Below are 19,831 nucleotides of genomic sequence, written 5' to 3' on the forward strand. Positions count from 1 at the left end.
TGCATGTTACGAAATTAAAGAAACCAAAAGCAGCTGGTGCTCAGTCAATCGGATTGCCGACTCTTTGCATCATCAGGGTACGTAGCAATAGTCGATTTGACAGCTCGAAAGAAATTATTGGTAGTATTATTTTGTTCATATATGTAGAGAAATTAATGTCTTCCATGGTTTTCTAATGAAAGTTGATATTGATGGATTAGAAATGTTTTAACATGTGATAACAATATAAATTGAAAGTAGAGAATTTTGTTTCAATTGATTTTTAAGAGTCGAGATATGTCTTTATGATTAATTTTTTAAAAAGATAATTATCATATATTGATTTTTTATATTTTTTTCTTGATATAGGAGGGGAAATAATTGTAATTAGAGCTTGAATAAGGCCAAACATGCCCTTCATTTAAGGTTACATGTGCAGAGAACAACTGAAGATGAGATGTAACTATGCCCTTTCTTTGAGTTGATTGTGAATAATTGTCTGTTAAATTTTATGTTGAATCAGTGACCTGAAATTTGAATCCTCAACCTAACCCATATCTTGAAATTACAGGCAAATTAAAAAAAAAAAAGGGTACTGTTTAAGTACTGCCCCCCACCCCTTCCTCGTCCCCAGGCCAAAAAAGAAAAAGTGGTCGAATTCGAGCCACAGGGCAACTTGTACACGAGAATCAAGCCTGCTAAATCACCCTATGCCAATGACCCTTTGGTCACCGTTCGTAATAATTGGAGGTAGCTGTGTTAGGGGTTGTCTCGTGGAATGGTGAGCATATGTAGACTTCAGAAAATCTACCCAAACAAATTAACAGAACACTGTAAAAGGAACTTTTTCATATTCCATACGAGGGAGAGAGAGAGAGAGAGAGAGAGACATCATTATGTGCATACTCTTAAGCAAGAGTTAGCTCCAGAGAAACGTCATTCACCTCTAGGTTCTTAGCTTTGCTCAGCCTTAACATTGGCTGGGAAACTTTTGAGTTTGCCGATAGATACGTTGAACCATCAGATATTCTCTGATTAGCTGCCTGGTGATCAGGTAAGTCAACCAATCTTCGATGGCTGCTGCACTTCCAACCTGCTGCACCTGCATCACCATGTTGTCCCACTACTTTTTCTTGCTCGTTCCTCTCCTGTAAAGATCAAAAAGGAAAGGAACAGTAGAGCAATCTGTGTTGTGAAGAAATCTGCTGGTGCGTTGACAGAAAGAAAGAGAGAGATTAATTACTGGGGTCATGCAACTTTTGAGTAGATCCTTGAAGATGATATATGAATCTGATCTCTGCTGCTCAGATACCTTGTCTGCTACTTCTGCGTCTGGTAACTGGTCACTGACTTTGTTTCCATTCCTGCAGATGGACAAGCCTCAATGCAAAATCCTATTGATACCCCAGGGCTAAATAAGATTGCAATCTCCGACATTTTCATTTTACTTGAACACATTTCCAGAGAGACGAATTCCTTAACAGATGGACTCGCTAAAGCAGGCGCACTACACGAAAATAAGCTTCAGGGTATATTGTAACTTACACCGGATACCGTTGTGCAGGAAGGATGGAATTTGAAGCCATCTCTTGGGTTCGGAAGCCTGGATTTTGGAACGAATTACGATTAATGGAAATACCCCCATCCTTAAGCTGAAGACTGATTTGTTGGCAGTTCATCGGGTTTGATACATTCTGATTATTTCTCCTTGCTGCCATTGCTGCTTCTATGATACAAAACCAAACATACGACATCCCGAATTGTATAAATTGAGATATCCACAAATGGTTAAAAGATTTAATTTAAATACATAGAAGAAAAGTGACATATAATACTCCTTCCCTCTTACAAATTGTAAACATGATATAATACTCCTTCCCTCTTATAAATATTATTATGTTTTGAAAAAAACATTTGTTCTTACTTTTCTTTATTATCCTAGTTAATAACTATTCATTTTCTTCTTCTTTTTTTCAAATTAAGAATAATATTCAAGAAAAGAAATTTATATAAGGGACAAAAAGAGTATTAAGTTTGAATATCAATTTTTAATAAATATTCGATAATCACTAATAAGTATAATCTCGACATATATTCGAGTATTTGATTTATTGATTAATGTGTGATTTTCCTATCAAAAGAGTAAGATTTGAATCTTTTTTTTTTAATTATAAGAATAAAAAATATAATCATGACATGATATGTAATTTGATTAATTATATTATTATATGTAATTATTTAATGATTTTTATCCTCAAAAAGCCATTAACAAAAATACTTCATCTATTTTAGGCATGTTGATCAACAACTGAAGGCAGTAAATTTGCTCTTTCCTTTTTCTAATATGGCCATGAACTGCTAACTGGAAAGATGGTGAAGCGTGCCTTTGATGATCAATCGATGGGATCAGAGTGGGCTGTAATTAATTTACCATCTCACTTTCCCCACATAAAATTGAGCATGCATTAACAACAGATGCTCATGTATTACCTGGTATCATCTGCTCATGCTTCATGCTCCTGTACATCTGTCCATATATGGCAAACACAAACCAGAAATCAAAAAGTTGACCATGGAAAAATCCAATTCCTAAAACCAAGAATCTCTTTCCAATGAATGTAATGTTGTTCCAGTCGTTTTGATCAAACCTGAAGATGGCTCTTCACGTGGGAGATGGTCAGGCCCTTCACATCCATTATCTGTAGTACCATCTTTGGTGTAGCTCCTATAATTCACAAAACCATAATATTAATTCAGCAGGCCACTGCATATGCCCCGAACATATACAATAACTTGACTCTTGAAAAAGAAAACTTCAAATTTAATAAGAGATTCTGCAAATGCATTAGTTTCTCTAACGGTATGCACGAAGGTAACATCACCAACAATTTTTCTCGAATTATCGATCTAATTAAACAAAGAGTAATGAATGAAAATATAGGTGTTAGCTTTATCAAAATGAAAAAGGATAGGGGGTTAATGAAGGTTCATGGAAGATGGCTTACTGTCTTCTCCTCCCAGGTGTTCAACTGCATGTACAAAGCAGTGGTGAAGATCAGGAGTCCATCTCAGCCGAGGCATTTTTGATCTGGCATAAGGCCTTACGACAGCAGTAGGCGATTTCAAGCTTATTTCAGGCACCAGATTGTCATCCATGCGTCGCCTGGTAGCTCTCATAGTCGATGACTGCGAGTAGTAAACACTTCCACTGTCAAGAGAAGAAGATGGAGACCCCTTCAGGGCACTATCACCATCAACCCTCTTCATTGCCAGGACTAGAGAACAAAAGGGGGAGAGAGAGAAGAGGTGGTCTTCAGTGAAACAAAAGAGAATAATAAATACTAGTGAGACTATCTGTAGCATATATTTTGTCTTGTTGCTGACCATTTTTTCTTGCTCCTCTTTAAGGTCAGTTTAGTCTATTGGAGGTTCGATTAGAAAAAGGAAAAATTGGACACGGAATTTCACTCAGATTTCTTCAAAGAAAAAGAAGTGATTGGGTGAAAACTGATCAAAACGAAAGGATAAAAGGTAAAAACGCCTCTACCAAAATTTCCTGATGATATCATGGTTTCATGACATTCTTTGGGCAGTGCCATGCATTTCCTGACATTCATGCTCCTTTTTTTTTCTTTGTCAGTTGAAGAATATAAATGCAACTGCTGTCTTCATTTTATCTGTCAAGTTTAGCAGTCATCTGCTCAAGTTCATCATCATAGGAAGTCTATATGAATCTTAGAAGTAATTAATCAATCTTTAATTCTGAAGAAATTACCAAAGGTAAACGTTATGAATAAAAGAAATAAAGAGAAAAGGGCTCACTACAAAACAAAAGATCAAAGACCTAAACGTTAAGAATGGGCCTACAGTGAAACATGGAGCCAGAGGCAGAAAATTGCTAAATGAGCTAAGCATTTGCACTTCCTACAAGAAAAATGTTCAAACCTTCCCCCGAACCACAAAACAGTATACAGTGCCCTTTATTCCGGCCATAACCCTTTTTTCTTTTTTCTTCCCTGGAGCAAAAACACCAAATCAAAAGACACTCAACATCGAGCAATAAGGCGAGAAGAAGGGGGCGCTGTCGCCAAGTAAGCATTCTTCGCATGTTGCTTGTTTCTCTTGGACTGCCACGTTGATGCCAAGAACGTCACCATTGGTGGTGAGCAATTTGATGCCAAAATGGAGTGAAACAAGCTTTGCCTGTGGGATGGTGGCGCTTGCTGACAGGGGGTTGGAGAATTGCAGATTAAAGGAAGACCGTTTCAAGATGGGAGAGGGAATATTCCTCTGGATGGAATTGCCAGAAGCATGGACAAGTGTGTCGTGAAATCGTAAGCCTGAATAAATGGTAGGATGGGAATTACGGAAAGTAACCTTGTCTGAATTAAGGAGACTCCATTTTTAGGCAGAAATTTCATTCTTTTTGTTTTCTGTTCTTTGGGATAAGGAAAGCTACTTTCAGTATATATCCAAAGAAGCAGCAAAGCTGTTACAGAGAAAAAAACAAAGGCTTGTAAAACAGCAGCAATAAAGGAATTAAAACGACCAAACCATGCAAACATTAAGTCCCTCAAAACCCCAGGAATTACACAAATGAGTCTATGCCATTCCACCTTTCCCTGCTTGTGTCTGGTTCCATTCCAAACATGAGCTGCAGCCTTGTAGGTAGAACTAGATGTTCCCCAAACTTCTTGCTGCTTGATTGAAAAGAAGAGCTCGAGGTCTCAGCTTTAGCAATTCCTTCCAGCTTCAGCTAGAATTCTAAAGCAGAATTGTTTCTTCGTCGTAATTAAACTGTTGTTGTAATCATTAATTTCATTAATCTTCTATAAGTTTCCTCAGGATTATCCCCGAAGGAAGATGTTGATGATTGTAGTTTAAAGGCATTGTTAAAGTATTGTTTTCAAAAATATATATTGTATTTGTATGTTCAAAATTTTATTTTTAAAATTTTAATGAAATCATTGTTATTACTTTTTCTTAAAGAGTATATAATATCTAAATTTATAAACTTAAATTTTTTTTATTTATTTAAAATGTGATTAAAAAATATTCTTTCTTATCACAAGTCGAGTTACCTTATCTACTCCATTTATTGAAGCATTTGATATGATAACGAAATTAAAATTAAATATAAATTTACTCTAATATCATTTTATCACAAAACTATTATTCTTTTCAAAAAGTTAATTTAATTACATATGCAACATTGACTCTTATAAACTCAAGACTCCAACAAATATGACTTTATCTTTCATCGATGTTTGTCCTGTGCGTGCCCGTGTCCATGCCCTCCAATCAGCCTCACCCAAAAGCTGGTAGGTGATGCATATTGATTGTAACTCGAACAACTACTACTTGACAGATTAATTTTGTGGGTTTTTTTCCAAGAGTTATTTATAATCCAACACTCCTGACGTTTTCTGGGTTTTCGCGTAACATGGGAGTTCATATAATATATTAATTTAATGCCCATCCTGTCATCACAGAAACAAGAAAAGTTCCATGAACACAAGGCAAATGACAGAAGAATTGGCTCAAAAGCTCAAGTTGAGCTCTCACAATACTTTTCCCGCAATTTAACAACCTAATTTTGTTCATCATATCCCAAGCTTGCACCATGTCACCCCTTCGTGACATAATTATTTTCTCGGTTAGCTAAATTCAGAGAGGCCTTGTGTGGCGACCTCTGGCCCTGCCACAGAGAAGAGCATTCTTTGGGATTGGTAACTCATCTCTCCAGGAATTTGCAGGGGAGAAAACCCTGAGATAGAACTGCTGCCCCAAGTATTGACTGGCCCAGTTTTCAGACCTTATATTCCACATTCCTACGTTGTCCAGAGCCATGTAGATCGCGGTCCATGACCTGGGGTAAACCTGCATTCACTCAGATAGGTCAACAAATTGTGACATTGAGAGTTGGTGCACCTACGATTCCTAGAGTTGATCACATTCTAAGCACATTGATGGGAGGTCAACGATCTGTATTGCATATACCTGAGTAGTACAGCGAGCCACTGTGTCTCTCAAATTGTAGTTTGCTCTACTTCCAGGCGTCCATTGGCCTCCATCCATCCTGATCATCCAACATTTTTTAGCAACACATTTAGCCATAGATAAAAGAATTGAATATAGAGCATAGGCATGAAAAGCCTTACCCCACGACAAAGAAGGAATAACCATCAATATGCCATGACTGCACAGTGTCCTCCCAGTTTTGGAATACAATCTCAACATATTCCCGGAAATTGGCTGCCATGACTGAGGTCTGAAAGTAGGCATTGTTTCCTGAAGGGGGCCAGGAAGGAATGCTTCCGAGATTGAAGACTCCGGGAATCTTGAAGTAATCTGCTAGTTTTAATGGGGTATCTGCTGGAACATATGAGACGCCATTGACAGCATACCTCTGCTTTCCATTAATCCAAGGCGCAGAGTTTGCAAGCATGATAGTGCGGCTTGGAGTGATCAGTCCATAGTGGTATGAGCCTTGGGGATTAGGTCTAGGTCCGCTAGCTGTCAGGTTCCAACTGGTAGAAGAAAAACTATCAGCTAGGTAGCCACTTTTTAATGGCACTTAGCTTGCTAGCTTCTGAAAAGATAATAAGATAAAGTACCGTATGGATCTCGCCTGGATGAGTGATGGAGCAATTTGAGTTGTGGGAGCCCCAGGAACTGGACCAGAAACTCCCTGTTTTGAATTGCTATAGTGAAGAACGGCAGTTGTTGTGAGCACACGAGGAGTGAAGCGTGAAGAGACAACAACATAGTAATCCTTCGACACCTGATCAGCTGTGACCAAGAAAGAACATGACTGCCCAAGATGGATATCAAAAGAACTATAGGTGGTCTGGAGTGTATGAGATCCTTCTACTTCTATGAGTTTCAGATTGTGACCCTGGATCCTGAAGTTAATTGAAGTTGTAAGGCCAACATTTGATACCCTGAACCTATATGTCCTACCTGAGTACAAATAAGAAAAACATGCATATAAGGGTAAGATTCTAAGAGAGAATGGCCTTCACATATTCCACCGATCGAAAACTCAATAAAAGATTATTTGTGAACCAATTGATGAGATTTAAGGAACAACAACCAACAGATTGGAGGAAAACTTGGAAGTTTGTTATCATTCACCTGGATCAACAGTGAATGTGTATCCATTCCACCCTCTACCATTAATGAGAAGTCCATCAGGGGAGGGAAGGTTACGACCACTGTCCAAGAGACGCCTCAATACCTTAAGAAACAAAGAGGATTAGTCGATATTTAGCGGAGAAAATAAGAAAAAGATGGGGGTGAAAGAATGATTAAGGCTCCACTCCCTTACATATTTGATATCATAAAAGATACAGAATGCTTACATAGTGATTTCTCTTATACCAGTCCCCAGCCAGCACAGTGAAATCCCCAGCGGGAGTGGGAAAAGGTACAGGAATCTTAGGGCGGCTCCAAATTCTGATGCCACCATATCCTCCAGCAGCCTTATGGAATAAAAGTGATGGAAAGTAGAAAAAGCTACCAATTTGATCTTTCACTTGGAGAACATAAGTGAAGTTTTTCCCTGGTCGAATTGGACAGTTCGTGCCAAAGACTCCATCCTGCCATGAGTTCCTCCTCTGCTGCACACCGTTCCTGCAGACGGAAAAACAGGAGATGAGTGTCAAATTTCACATCAATTGCAGCATCCTAAAGGTGTTTCTGTTTCTGTTTATTTCGTAGATTCTATTAGCTGATGATGAATGATCACATTGAATAAGACCAAGAGAAGAATTTGTAACTACACTTATCCTAAGGCCCAAGTACTTGAAAGAATGTTATCACAAAGTTCCTGCATGCCAAATCAGCAGAATTCCGATGAGGAGCAATCACTACTCATTATCACTAATATAACATAATTATGCCAAGCTTTATTAACTGTTCAATATGCATGAATTAGAAGTAAAGTTGCATAGTTAGGAGAGCTCTGAACCCATTACGAGAACTAGGCCTAGGCCCATGTTCTATTGCTGGCCGTACATCTTTTTTATTTGTTGATGCGCAACCACGTGCATTTAAATATAGATTGTAACCAGTGCTGCCGTAGCCATGCAGTTAATGTTGATTAATTACATCCATTTTTTAATATTTTTGAACATGAAGATATACAGATGAGAGATGTGGCAGGTGGTGGGAAGAATTTACTATATTCAGCCAGTTGTACAAAGTGGATTATCATAATAGTATTAATCCCAATACCCCATTGAATCCTTAAAGAGCTATTAGTTAGAGAAAGTGAGCTTTCATCATTTAACCATGCCCGGACCATATTGTCAGAGATTGTCTATGAAATGTGAACCAACAAAAACCATAATGACAAAAGTAGCTGGAAAAAGTAACTATGCCTTTTCTCCCCCACTCTCTTCAATTATATGTACTTCCATACAAGGGATCAAGGATAAGGAGTAGGGATCTGCTCACATACCAAGTTACAAAAATAGCCCTAGATTTCATATTCATCAAATTCAGCATTTGGTTTGATATCTTCCTAAAGAGAATAGTCATTGCAAATTTCTACCAATGGGAAGTTTTTTCAACTGTTCAAGCATTTAACCAAAGATCTAGTAAACTCAGTAAGTGCCCCCACTAAACTCTAGTTATATCATCATGAAACCAAAAAAACATACACACATTGGCTTAAAATAAAAGGCAGCATTTTGAGCTTATGCTCAGCTTCAAATGTTTCACATTTACTTTCTTTCTTTCTTCCTTTCCTTTTCTTAGCTTGCTCTTCAAACCAACCAAGCTGAAGATTAAGTAGATGTTGGCCTAAAATAAGCAAAAAGAAAGAAAGGGGTGCTAGCATTGTTACCAAGAGATAAGGAATGGTTCGTTTAAGTAGTTATAAACACTGATAATCAGGTTATCGTTAGTGATTGCATCGATCTGAGGCCCTGGAAACTGCCCGTTTATTAAGATCCCCTGCAACACATTTTGCCACAAGCCAAACAAGTTGCTTTGAGAAAAACAAAAAAGGTTCAGCGTTTTTCTTGTTAAAGCAAGAAAAGATCTTTCCTTTGAACAAAAAACCAGAAAGCAAGAAGAAAGGGTACCTGCTGCTTAACGCCAAGGGGGTAAATATCACCGTACGTGACTTTCCAAGTGATATATCTATAAGGGTTTTCTCCATTGACGCCAAAAAACAAAATGCAAGCAGTGAAACAACAAAGAAGAAGCTTGCTGTCTTCCATTTTTACTGCCTTTCTTTTTCTACTTAAAGAGAACAAAACCACTCAAAAACAGGGGATTGCTAAATGTTACATAGAACACAGATCTAGAAAGAGTGACTCTTTAAGGTACCATTGTTGTATCTTTCTCTATAAATCTATCTTTCCCTCCGTTTTTATAGCGTTTTTATTCTTTAGTTCGGAGGCAAAAGCAGAGCTCTGTTTTGTATGCAAGGGAAGCAAGAGTTAGAAGATCACATATGAGCTGTCAGTGGGTTCCAATTAAACGCGGTTGAGCCTAGTGAAACGGATGGTCCCAGTTCAATCCTGGAGTATTTAGCATCTCGTGGGTCCTGTTCATGTCGTGGGACCGGTGGTAACCCGATTGATGTTTTGTCGGTTTCTGATTTGGTTTAGATTAGCCCTTGAGTGCTGATCAATTTTGGATGGTAAAAGAAACTACTAGCTTGTTGCCAAATGCAAAAACTGTAAAGCCTGTCTAGTCACAAGGCAGGGTTCAACCCCACTCACGTGCAGCTTGGAATCACCCAATTTCATGTGGCCCTGTCCGAATTTGCTAACAGTGACTTCTGATGCATCTTCCATTTTCCACAGGCATGGCACAATTAACAGACGAAAGGGCTATGGCCAAATGAAGGAATCATGATCAGAAATGGCCTTTTGATGGGGCAATGGAAAAGGAGAGAGCATTTGCAGATAATTAGATTCCATGCCTTTTCTGTTCAAGCAAAAAGATAAAAAACAAAACAAAAATGATGATTAGATTCTATAGTTTTGACATTTCTAACAAGAATCAATACTGACAATTGACTGAATTAAGGTATGGAGATTAATAAACGTGGTGGAGTCCATGGATGGATCTTCTCTGGCCCTTTAACTGGATCCTGGTTTCCTTTTGCCCAGCCATGAGTGGTGTAGTGGTGGACCTGCTCAAGCAAAATATCCCACGGCTCACACAGGACAGGCTTGCCTCTATAATTACTTTCCGAGATCCTCATCTTGGCATCTTTGGGAGGGTAGCATTGAATCCCAAGACTTCCATGTAAAACTAGATTTTGGCTAATTGATTTTTTTCCTATGCCTGCTGATTTTATATTGCAACATCCAGTTCATTATCTGATAGGACTGAATCCTATGTTTTCTCAATGGCCAATGCCCACGTAAAGACATAATTGCTTAAAACAATATCTCAATCATATGGCAAAAAGGGAAAATAGAACCAAATAAGTATCCAGCAAGTAGAGCGTAATAATATGAAATCCTATGATTTCCATCCACGATGCCTATACAAAACGTGAAACAGAGTGGTAACAAAATGTTGTTATCTGTTTGCATCATTACATTACTGGTTTGTACAAAACTGCCTACAAGTATGCTTTGAAAGTGCAGATGGAAATGATAAACAGTAGATCGAGCTTTAATCGAACCATTCACCCTGCATTACTTAGTAGAGATTATTAAAAGCAGGCCGTAATGATCACTTGGCAAAACAGGAAGCTCCAATAACTGCTTCTCTTTTCTCACGTTCTTCTCCTTGATATAAGATAGGTCAGGTAATGCCTCTATTCCAATCATGTCAATTCCACTTACTTTAAAATCATTCAGATTGCATACAAATCTGTCTAGTCGCTTTCGTAATGTGCGATTGCCTGACAACATCTGGTTGGATTTGGTGTCATATGTCCATCCATCTTCTGCAGGCCTTAACTCTTTCCAGGCATCAATCCATCCATCAAGTAAAGGAAACTGACCATCTAGTTTGTCATCCCAGTTCATATCACCCCCAAAAATAACATTTGGGTTATTCTTGAGAATGTTGATGGCCTCCTTGGCCTGTTCTACGCGTTCCTTGCTGAACATTTGATCCCATTTTGGTGGGGCTGGACATGGACTCTCAAGATGGCTTGTAGCAACAACCAGTGATTTACCCCCCAAAACTTCCACCTCAGTCATGCAAACCTCTCGTCCCATTATGGAATTTCCAAAGGGTTTACAACTGAAGGATTTCACAGGCAGTTTGCTTAACTGCAAGTAATGTGTTAAGTAATTGATTCATTGCTCATTAGCTATTGTAATTATAGAAGTTGGTGAATAAAAAGAGACTTAAATTAAAGGAAGAAATACATAAGGTATACAAGTTGCTGGAAGTATAAAGATATAGCGTTTCAAAGCACACCAAAAGAAGAGGAAGAAGAAATGAGGTGATAGGAATAGTTTGAATAGAGGTTCATATAATGACGCTTTCAATTAGAAGGCCTAATAGTAGACATATCAAGGACAGTATCTATAAAAGGGAAGCAATCGAAAGTGCACCTGCATACAAAAGTATCCTCTTGAATTTGCCATGTCATCAGAGACAGAGCATTGATAAACATTCCACCAGTTGGACTGACGAAAAATGTCATATATATTGGGGGTAACCTCCTACAATAAGCAAAGTTATCATATGGTAAAGCTGCAATCATAATGCATATGATCCAACAATGAATAGCGGGGTATAAAAATTACTATAATGAACCTGAAAACAAATGAGATCTGGAGAATGCAGTTGAATAAGATCACCAATAGCTTTCATCCTCTTGTGCACCTCCAGGTCTTCCCGGAACCAAACATTGTAGCTCAATATCTTCAATGAACTCCCAACTGCCCCTAAATTACTGTCCTCTGCTGACAACAGGGACAATGTCATAGGTGAGAAGAATTTACTGGGGCTTGAGAAGATAAATTTGGGAGAACAATAAACAATTGGAGACACAATGTAGTGGTGGATAAAAGAAGTGGTGATTAATTAAACATGATAAGCATGGAGATGCATTGCTAAACCACATAGAGTTCCTTGAGAGAGTTTCTTCACTAGCAACCAATGCAAACAACCCCAATTACTTCGACTTTACTTGGTTCTTTATCTTCCTTACTTCCTTGTTAGACAAAATGGCCACAACCCCTTTATAGAGAGGATTCGTTACATCACATACATGAACATAATAATATGTTAAAACATAGACAAACATTTAGAAATACTAACTTAACCATCTAGAAGATAACGAGATGTAATGAGTGTTTTCACAATTACCATTCAACAATAAGATAAACAATATGCCACGAACTTATATCAATAACATGAGAGAAGTTTGATATAATTAGTGTATAAATCAATGAAATCAATGTGGAGAGCAACTACAACATTGAAAGAAGAAATATTAGTAAACAAATTCACAAAAAGTTCATCTTTTTATACTAAAAGAAAACCCCAAATCAAAATCCCAATTGAGCAAAGAAAATCAAAACTAACCCTCCACAGCCACAGCCTTATTGGACGCCTTAATGCCTCGGAAGCTGCTCGATTCAATACAATCTTCATTACCCACATCGGGGTATCTGATCTTCCTCTTTCTACAAGGCTTCAATGGATAGAAAACTGACCCAACAGAAGAATCAAGCTCCCCATCAAGACTGGTATCTTTCAAGTCCTCAAAACTCGAGAGGGAAGTCACCGGAGCCCGTGTGCCACAGATTTCGCAGTTGGAGTTCTTGTAAAGGTTCAAGAAAGTGCAGGCTTTACATGGCCATTTAGGAGGTGAGGACGGTGAAGGCGAAGGAGAAGGAGGCGAAAGGCAGATTTTGCAAGCAGCGTTTTGAGATGGGGAGTTGAGGAACGTGCATTTCTTGCAAGACCAAGACATGTTCTCGATCGGTCTCGAAAGATGTCGTCGCAGAAGGAGAAGATAAGAGATTTTCGATATTCCAGGACTCAGGTTCGAGGAGAAGTGGAGTGGGGTTAACGAGAATACCATTTCAAAAGTTAAAAAGGTTTGTCTGGTGCCCACTTCTGCCGCGTTCTGGAGTTCCAGCTTCGGTTTGGTCACTAGGTTCGGCGGCGGATATCTCTCATGTCCCACAGACAGTTCCACGTGTGCATAATTGGGACCCACTTTGGGCTCACGTGCTTTAATCGTGGCCTGGGTCTCCTGTTAAAACTTGTTTCTTCGCTTTTCCCCAACGGTGAGATGCAGAAATGTCAGACACCGAGGGGCTTTATCCGAGAACGCGGCCAAAAAGGCGTCAAAAAGTTGCATTCTTTTTGAGAAAAAAGCTCCTAAACCATGGAAAAACGTTGTTACTGTAATTTGTTTCCCTTGTTTAGAGCAAAGTTATGGAGGAGTAACCTGTAAACTCGGGGAAGCATCAGTCATTTCTAGGACCTTGGATGAGTTACCCAAGGCAATCTCCATGGCAGCCCAAGGACTAAACACCTTTTCACTCACATAGACTGTTCAGAAATTCTTTGAAAAGAAAACATTACCATGAGGTTTATATTGGGCGAAAAAGATGATCTCCTTTTTGTTTCAACCAGGTACAGATTCCATTAACAAGATGAACTTGGCAACAAAAAGGGCCCAAATTGATATCCCATTTCCCTTGTTTGATGATTGTATGCAGAAGAAAATAATCACACTTTTCTGCTCACTGCTAAAGCTTTACAATCATTGTGTTGATTACATGTATCAACTCTCAAATAATTACCATCACCATACTCAAATCAACTCATTCAATCAACAAGGACTCTGCCCCTGCCCTGCCCCCGGACTGATCAAATCATCATCAAAGATATTTCTTTTTTTTTTTTTTAACTTTGGCACAAAAAGATCATATATGAATACAATGCAAAATAATTGATACAATTTTTTTATAAAAATATATATATTTTATTTTGCCCCTTCATCGAGTGGTGACGAAAGGAATGAATACCAAAATACAGAACGCTGCTATAGTAGTTGCACTTATTTGGCTGCTTTTGAAAGTGATGAATTTTAACCTTTCAGCTGCGCCACTCACGTCTGTCGAGTTCACTACCGTTCTTGTCTTATTGCTTACCTTCTTACTGGAAAAAGAAATTAAAGATTCTTTGTTAGGAGCATGGATCTCAAATCTAGAAAGAAGAGATGTTAAGAGCAAAATGTTAAAACAGCCAAAATTGTAAATGAGAACTAGACGGTTGACAATGGCCTGTGTGTCTCACCTTCCAGGAAATACACAGCTCCCGTGACCTGCAAATATACCCCACAAATATTTTTAAAGAAAAAACATGTCAGATTTATATATTGTAGAGTAAAATCAAAGCTAAGAAAATGAAGGGCAAAAGTGAAAAAAGAAAGGAGAAATGAATGAAAAAAACAAGGTGACAGACTCCATTTTGGACTAGTACAACCTTCATATGATACAAGGCAATAAAAGAAGATGATGGCTAGGATATATGCAAGTAGAAGAGTGTCATTTTCTAAGGCAATCTAAACATGGAGATGGACCGTTGGCTTAGTGAGGTTATGTCGTGCAGTGGGGCTCACTACAGAAACAGGTTCCAAACTGAAATCATAGTTCTCTGCTTGAACAAGAAAATATTATTCCACGGCCTCTTCCTTCCAATCACAAAAAAAAGAACCCATGTGACTCTGTCAGGTAGAAACTATACACCATTCTTTGTTAGAAGTGACCTTTTTCCCAATGAGTATCGCTTCATGACTTGTAACTTGGAAGTGCGACTATTCCCACAGCTTTACTTTCCGATAGGACTTTATATTTAAAAACCTTACTACTCGTGCTTAAGCAACTTATTAGCTGTAAAGAAGAGTAAGCTCATAAATTAACATCATTCTCCTATCACCCTAGCCTTAGGGTCCTTAACATTCAAGGCGCTAAATCAGCAGCAAATTGCTAGAACTTTGTAATTGGTCTATTATTACATTGTTCTAGACTATGGTAAATGGACAATTGTTTTGGGACAATGCCTAACTCTTGTTCTAAGGAACTTGATCTTTACAAAGAAAACACACAAACAAGACTAACATTGAGTGTCATATATCCTCATTTCCACTTTTTCATCAAAATAAAATGATAATAAGTTTTTTCGAAAGCAAAATGATCATAAGTTAGAGCTGGGCACTTGGACAACTAACCACCTATTATGGCTATAAGAACAAATTCAACTCCATAGAAGAACAATGTCATACCAAAAACCAACCTTCTTTCAAGGAAAAGTTGTGGTAACACTTACTTGGATCAGTGGTAGTTATCATGGCCACACCCTTAAAGTCGCAGGACCCAGGAGGTCTCCCTTCTTTCTGATAGTAGCTATCAAAGGCATAAGAAGCATGACTCTTCACATTATTAGGCTGGTAGCAGTCTTCCCCTGGCTGAATCTCACTGCAATTTGCCCTCCCAGGACCACAAGCCCAGTCCAAAGCTGCCTGCAATGTCTTTGAATCAACCCCATCCATTGCAATACAATAGGTTTGATTGGTTGTATCATTTGCCAAAAAGGTCCCACTTCCTGATACATGAAGCAAATACACTGGCGTCGAATTTGAATAAAACAATCCCCAATTCGCCTCAGATACTGGAGGTGATCTCAAGTCCTCATTGAACAACTCATATATATACACACTGGAAGTGATTTCTGGATGCAAAGGGGTTCCACTATGGTCTAAAACATGCTTAATAAGGTTTGAATTATAGGTATCTGCATTGTCTATAGTGGCATAAGGCTCTTTTGAATCCCCTTTTGAAGGCCACCCACTCTCAGTAACAAGCACCACAACATCAGTAACATTTAAATTCTTCATAGAAACATATGCAGCATCAATCATAGCATCAAGCACATTAGTGTAATGCAACAAAGTATTAGGATCAACCATTTCTTTAGACGGTGTCAATGGCTTAAACAAGGAATTATCTAGGGGAACCACACCTTTATTCTCCATAAACACATAATATGGATAAAGATTCATCATTAGAGGAGACCCAGTTCTTGACAAAAACTGAAGCAAAGGTACCATAACTGAAGTCAAGCTTTGGTTGAAGAAAGCCTGAGAAGGAGGAAAGGTATCAAGAATAATAGAAGCTGCATGTGGAGTTGAAACCTTAATTTGGGTATGCAAATTTGCAGCCACTAAAGCACTGTAAAGAGACTGAATTGCAGGGAGCAGCAAAGGAGCTGAGGATGGTACGGTTGTTAAAACCTCATCTCCAACAGCAATGGCAGTGATGAGTGTTTCAGGGTAGTAAGCGAGGACATTTCGACCGATCCAAGAAGCTGCCGTGGTGTTGGACGACCCTATTGCCAAAAGCTGGTTATTGGGTACACTGATAATGACCCGGATCTTTGTCTTTGCCAATGCTTTGAGTATATCTGGATTTGCATCATAAAGTCGAATATGTGAGATTTTCTGCACTTGCAAGAATGAAACCAAGTCCGTTGCTGACAGCAGATTTGAGACATCTGTGCCTATGTTAACACCCACAAAAGGTTCTCTGTCTTCTTGTTGACTTTGCTGCTTGATTTCTCCGACTAAAGTTGACGACTTTGCTGCAAAGAATGTAAAGAAAAAATATAAAACATTGAGTCCTTGTAGGTTTTTTTGGCTTTTGATTAAGCTATTTTCAACTGGGTTTTTGAGACATTACCTGTTGAAGGAACTGCAAAGTAGAAGAAAACGAAGGTGATAACAAAAGTAATAAGCTTAGAGTTTGCCATTGAAGAGGAGCTTCCGCTTTATGTCTGCCTCCCCTGCTTCAGTCTCTGCTAGAAATCCTAACATTATCTTTGCAAGTTTTCCTTTCTATTGGTGGTAACTGGATTTCTTGTGGGATGTGTATCTGTTGTGTTTAGGATTGACTTAAGAGATCTACAGTCAGAAGAAAGGAAGCTAACATTTATCTGAAGACCAACACAATTCAGTGTCTTTTGGGGTGGTTTAACTGGCTTTTTCTGTGCTTTCCTGCGTCATAATTCAATTTCTTGCCACACATTTACTACAATACCCTTAGAGCCGACAAGTTGAAATTGTATTTGTTTACGCGTTCTGAACTTTTCCCACACTGGCCAACGCTTTGTAATTCCAACAGGATGGTTGGTGACCTGGGCAAAAGGGCAAGGCAATAATGTGATTAACTGGACGCCATGGGGGCTTTTTGGTAGGATATGCTAGCTGGGGAGGGCAACATTGTAAATCAAGTCTGGTGAGTTTCAGATGGTTCTGGATTGTACAGGCTGGCGTTTTCCAGAGAGACGTTATAGCAGCTCGTCTCTAGGCGCTTTCAATAGGCTCTACTCCACACTCCCTACTTGCTTCCAAGCGTGGGAATTTAGCATTTAACCAGGGCAAACTTTTGAGTGAGAGTTCTCATTCAAATTCAAGCCTTAATTCACCTCGTTGACTACTCACACAAAACTCACATCAACTGAACAACCTGGCTCTAGTGACCAAAACTAGAAGACCAGACACAGTCTAAAGTTCTGCACTTCTATCTCGGTTTCACATTTTGCTTGTTGGTTTGCAAATGATTTTCAGTTTTTTCCAGGCTTAATCCTGTGAAGAAATAGAAAGCCTTTGGCTTATGAATCATTTTGTTGAAAGTGAATGGCCTTTGTAGTAGACTTTCCTTTCCTGGTATCTAAGAACCAATAATTATAATTCGTTTGGAAGCAGTAACAGTCAAGAATGAATCTAACCCGACTCCTTCAAAATACATGACAGTTTAAAAATGCTGGAATTGCATAATTGGGTAGGAAGAGAATTCCAAGAATTTGAGGCAAGAACAAGGCGAGTAGTGATGGACAGGGAGGACACTGACAGCCAAAAGAAGGTTCAAAAAAGCAAATATCAAACAAAAAACCAACACAGCATCTCCGGTGCCATCAACAAGCAGTGAGTCACGAGCATATACAGAAACACCTGCATCACATCACATGTGGGTCAGCAATATTGTCCAAAATAGTGTATTCTATTTTTCCTTTTTCTTTCTTTGGGTTAAGCTTTGATGCTTTATATATTACACAACATAAGTGAAAACCTATCAGATGTCTTTGATTTTGGGTAATTAAGATGCATAATGGGGGTTTAGATGGTCCATTTCCAGCAATTCATTCCTTACAGAAGATGGTGAGAAAGTTGGTGTGTCCGGCTGAGAATGGAATGTAAAGTACTGTTGAGCTACCATTCTTGGTTGCTTACCTTGCCTACCTTTTCCCAAGGAATAAAATGATGAGCCAAGAAGCATATCAAATTGGGTTTAACTAATTAATGACATTTTTTATGGTTGAAACAGCAATAAGGCACAAATTGTTAGGATTATAATTGGGAAAAAGCAGAGATGCTTTTTAACAGTATGGAATTTAGAAATTGGAAATAGGAATCCTAGGAGCCTCCATTCCACATGCAAATATCACTACACTCGCACAAATGAATATATTTGTAGCTGGTTGTTGATCCAATTGTCTGTTTCTTACTCCTTTCTTTAGAAAAGTTTTTTAGATTCGGCTTAGCAGAGGCTTTGGGGGCCTGAAATGAAATCAAACTCGACGAAGGCTAGTATTCAGATTCTCTCATTCTTGATGTCAATGGCAAGGTTTTGCTTAACCCGTTTGCCAGAGAGCCAAACTGCAGCAACCTTTACATTAACATATTTAGCTACTACAATGATTTTGAGACTTTTCCTGTTTCCCACAGTTCACATCCTCACAGGCAGCAACACAATGCTGCAGCCAAATCCTTCGATCGAGTTGCCTGCCTGCCTGGAGGCTCTGGTTATAGGATAGGACGACACAGGCGTTTTTGTGCGCAAGGAGAACCGAAAGTAGCTTTGTGCCACGAGTCGTGAATTTCACGTTAACTTTGTGTTAGAATGAGATTAAATATTTAAGTGTTCAACTTATGATATATTTTTTGTGAGATAAAATTATTAATTTTAATAAATCAAAAATAAATAATAATTTATAAATTAATGTAAATTGTATCGGTTGGTTGATGAATGATATCAAAATTATTAATAATGTATTAATAAAAATAATTACATTTTATTAGAGTGAAAAAAGTTGTCACAATTTAAAAAGAGACGTGACAAAATACTTTATAAGTTAGTATGAATCGAGAGAATTTAATTTTGCCTAATCATATTAATTCTAAATTAAAGTTACAAAACATGTCACCTGGCACCTCTCCTCTTCCAATAATAGGCTGGCTATAAGAACTTGACCCCAACCCACGGGCTAAGGGAGGGTAATGTTCCAATAGCTGAATTCCTTCACCAAAAAATTTGAAGATAAAATATTCTTATTTTTTAATATATTAATTTTAATTTTACAGGAATTTATTATTTTTTAAAATAAATAATAATATCAAAAAATAAACACTATTAACAAAAAATTATGAACCAATTGAAATGCCTTTTTTTTTTGTCACAAAAAGGACGAGAAGTTCTCCCCAACAGAGGGATCCACTGTCGGAGAGATATTTCTTTAAAAATAATTTTAAAAATAAAAAATTATATTTTATATAAAAATAATTTTTAAAATTAGTAAAAATATTAACAATTTATTTTAAAAATTAATAAATTTAAGTGAAATTAAAATTAACAATTAAAAAGTGAAAAACTTTTACCTAAAATTGAAAAAAATAATAATTCTTGTAGCATGCGACCAGTAGTTGAAATCTTGGTCAGTTCCTAACATGATTATTCAGTAATTCAAACAAAATAATATCTGATTTTTAGATAAAACCATGCTTATTTTTAAGTCATTAATGCTTGTTTATCAAAATCAAAACTCTTCAATTTCATTCATAGATGAC

The 19,831-nt window shown here is 37.9% G+C and overlaps 4 protein-coding genes across 5 annotated transcripts; all 4 read right to left on the reverse strand.

The window, feature by feature from the left end:
• Positions 1-887: 887 nt before the first annotated feature.
• On the reverse strand, positions 888-3,279 carry LOC110424788 (uncharacterized). The gene is made up of 6 exons (XM_021439479.2): positions 2,985-3,279; positions 2,628-2,704; positions 2,470-2,506; positions 1,525-1,705; positions 1,223-1,343; positions 888-1,127 (listed from the first exon to the last, which is right to left on the reverse strand). Exons 1-6 carry the CDS (start codon positions 3,244-3,246, stop codon positions 888-890), a joined length of 918 nt encoding a protein of 305 aa, XP_021295154.2. The 5' UTR covers positions 3,247-3,279.
• A 1,856-nt stretch (positions 3,280-5,135) lies between these two features.
• On the reverse strand, positions 5,136-9,420 carry LOC110424581 (L-ascorbate oxidase homolog). Its single transcript, XM_021439178.2, has 8 exons — positions 9,072-9,420; positions 8,831-8,940; positions 7,344-7,614; positions 7,117-7,219; positions 6,597-6,942; positions 6,141-6,509; positions 5,980-6,058; positions 5,136-5,859 (listed from the first exon to the last, which is right to left on the reverse strand). The coding sequence occupies exons 1-8, from the start codon at positions 9,207-9,209 to the stop codon at positions 5,647-5,649; spliced, it is 1,629 nt and encodes a 542-aa protein (XP_021294853.1). The 5' UTR covers positions 9,210-9,420; the 3' UTR covers positions 5,136-5,646.
• A 962-nt stretch (positions 9,421-10,382) lies between these two features.
• LOC110424583 (endonuclease/exonuclease/phosphatase family protein) lies at positions 10,383-13,452 on the reverse strand. Of its 2 annotated transcripts, none has more exons than XM_021439180.1 (4): positions 12,499-13,452; positions 11,725-11,870; positions 11,520-11,630; positions 10,383-11,231 (listed from the first exon to the last, which is right to left on the reverse strand). In XM_021439180.1, the coding sequence occupies exons 1-4, from the start codon at positions 12,998-13,000 to the stop codon at positions 10,647-10,649; spliced, it is 1,344 nt and encodes a 447-aa protein (XP_021294855.1). In that variant the 5' UTR covers positions 13,001-13,452; the 3' UTR covers positions 10,383-10,646. The 2 variants fall into 2 exon arrangements, with proteins under 2 accessions (XP_021294855.1, XP_089641084.1); XM_089784958.1 differs by having other exon boundaries at positions 11,725-11,873.
• Positions 13,453-13,817: 365 nt separating this feature from the next.
• Positions 13,818-17,063, reverse strand: LOC110424582 (O-Glycosyl hydrolases family 17 protein). The gene is made up of 4 exons (XM_021439179.2): positions 16,668-17,063; positions 15,259-16,569; positions 14,227-14,254; positions 13,818-14,088 (listed from the first exon to the last, which is right to left on the reverse strand). The coding sequence occupies exons 1-4, from the start codon at positions 16,735-16,737 to the stop codon at positions 13,926-13,928; spliced, it is 1,572 nt and encodes a 523-aa protein (XP_021294854.1). The 5' UTR covers positions 16,738-17,063; the 3' UTR covers positions 13,818-13,925.
• Between the last annotated feature and the right edge of the window lie 2,768 nt (positions 17,064-19,831).

This window comes from Theobroma umbraticum, unplaced genomic scaffold (assembly GCF_002168275.2).
Source record: "Theobroma umbraticum cultivar Fairchild unplaced genomic scaffold, ASM216827v3 scaffold_204.0, whole genome shotgun sequence".
Lineage (NCBI taxonomy): Eukaryota > Viridiplantae > Streptophyta > Magnoliopsida > Malvales > Malvaceae > Theobroma > Theobroma umbraticum.

Excerpts from the sequence above, each read along its gene's own strand:
- LOC110424788 (XM_021439479.2), bottom strand. The coding sequence starts at position 3,246 with ATGAAGAGGGTTGATGGTGATAGTGCCCTGAAGGGGTCTCCATCTTCT. Across the intron at positions 2,507-2,627 it reads ACGTGAAGAGCCATCTTCAG|ATGTACAGGAGCATGAAGCA; the intron begins GTTTGATCAAAA and ends ATATATGGACAG. Across the intron at positions 1,128-1,222 it reads TCAAAAGTTGCATGACCCCA|GAGAGGAACGAGCAAGAAAA; the intron begins GTAATTAATCTC and ends TGATCTTTACAG.
- LOC110424581 (XM_021439178.2), bottom strand. The coding sequence starts at position 9,209 with ATGGAAGACAGCAAGCTTCTTCTTTGTTGTTTCACTGCTTGCATTTTG. Across the intron at positions 6,943-7,116 it reads CACATTCACTGTTGATCCAG|GTAGGACATATAGGTTCAGG; the intron begins GTGAATGATAAC and ends ATTTGTACTCAG. Across the intron at positions 6,059-6,140 it reads TATTCCTTCTTTGTCGTGGG|GATGGATGGAGGCCAATGGA; the intron begins GTAAGGCTTTTC and ends TTGGATGATCAG.
- LOC110424583 (XM_089784958.1), bottom strand. The coding sequence starts at position 13,000 with ATGGTATTCTCGTTAACCCCACTCCACTTCTCCTCGAACCTGAGTCCT. Across the intron at positions 11,874-12,498 it reads TAAGGCTGTGGCTGTGGAGG|CAGAGGACAGTAATTTAGGG; the intron begins GTTAGTTTTGAT and ends CCCTGTTGTCAG. Across the intron at positions 11,631-11,724 it reads CAGATCTCATTTGTTTTCAG|GAGGTTACCCCCAATATATA; the intron begins GTTCATTATAGT and ends TGCTTATTGTAG.
- LOC110424582 (XM_021439179.2), bottom strand. The coding sequence starts at position 16,737 with ATGGCAAACTCTAAGCTTATTACTTTTGTTATCACCTTCGTTTTCTTC. Across the intron at positions 14,255-15,258 it reads GATAACTACCACTGATCCAA|GTCACGGGAGCTGTGTATTT; the intron begins GTAAGTGTTACC and ends GTATATTTGCAG. Across the intron at positions 14,089-14,226 it reads AGCTGTGTATTTCCTGGAAG|TAAGAAGGTAAGCAATAAGA; the intron begins GTGAGACACACA and ends TTCTTTTTCCAG.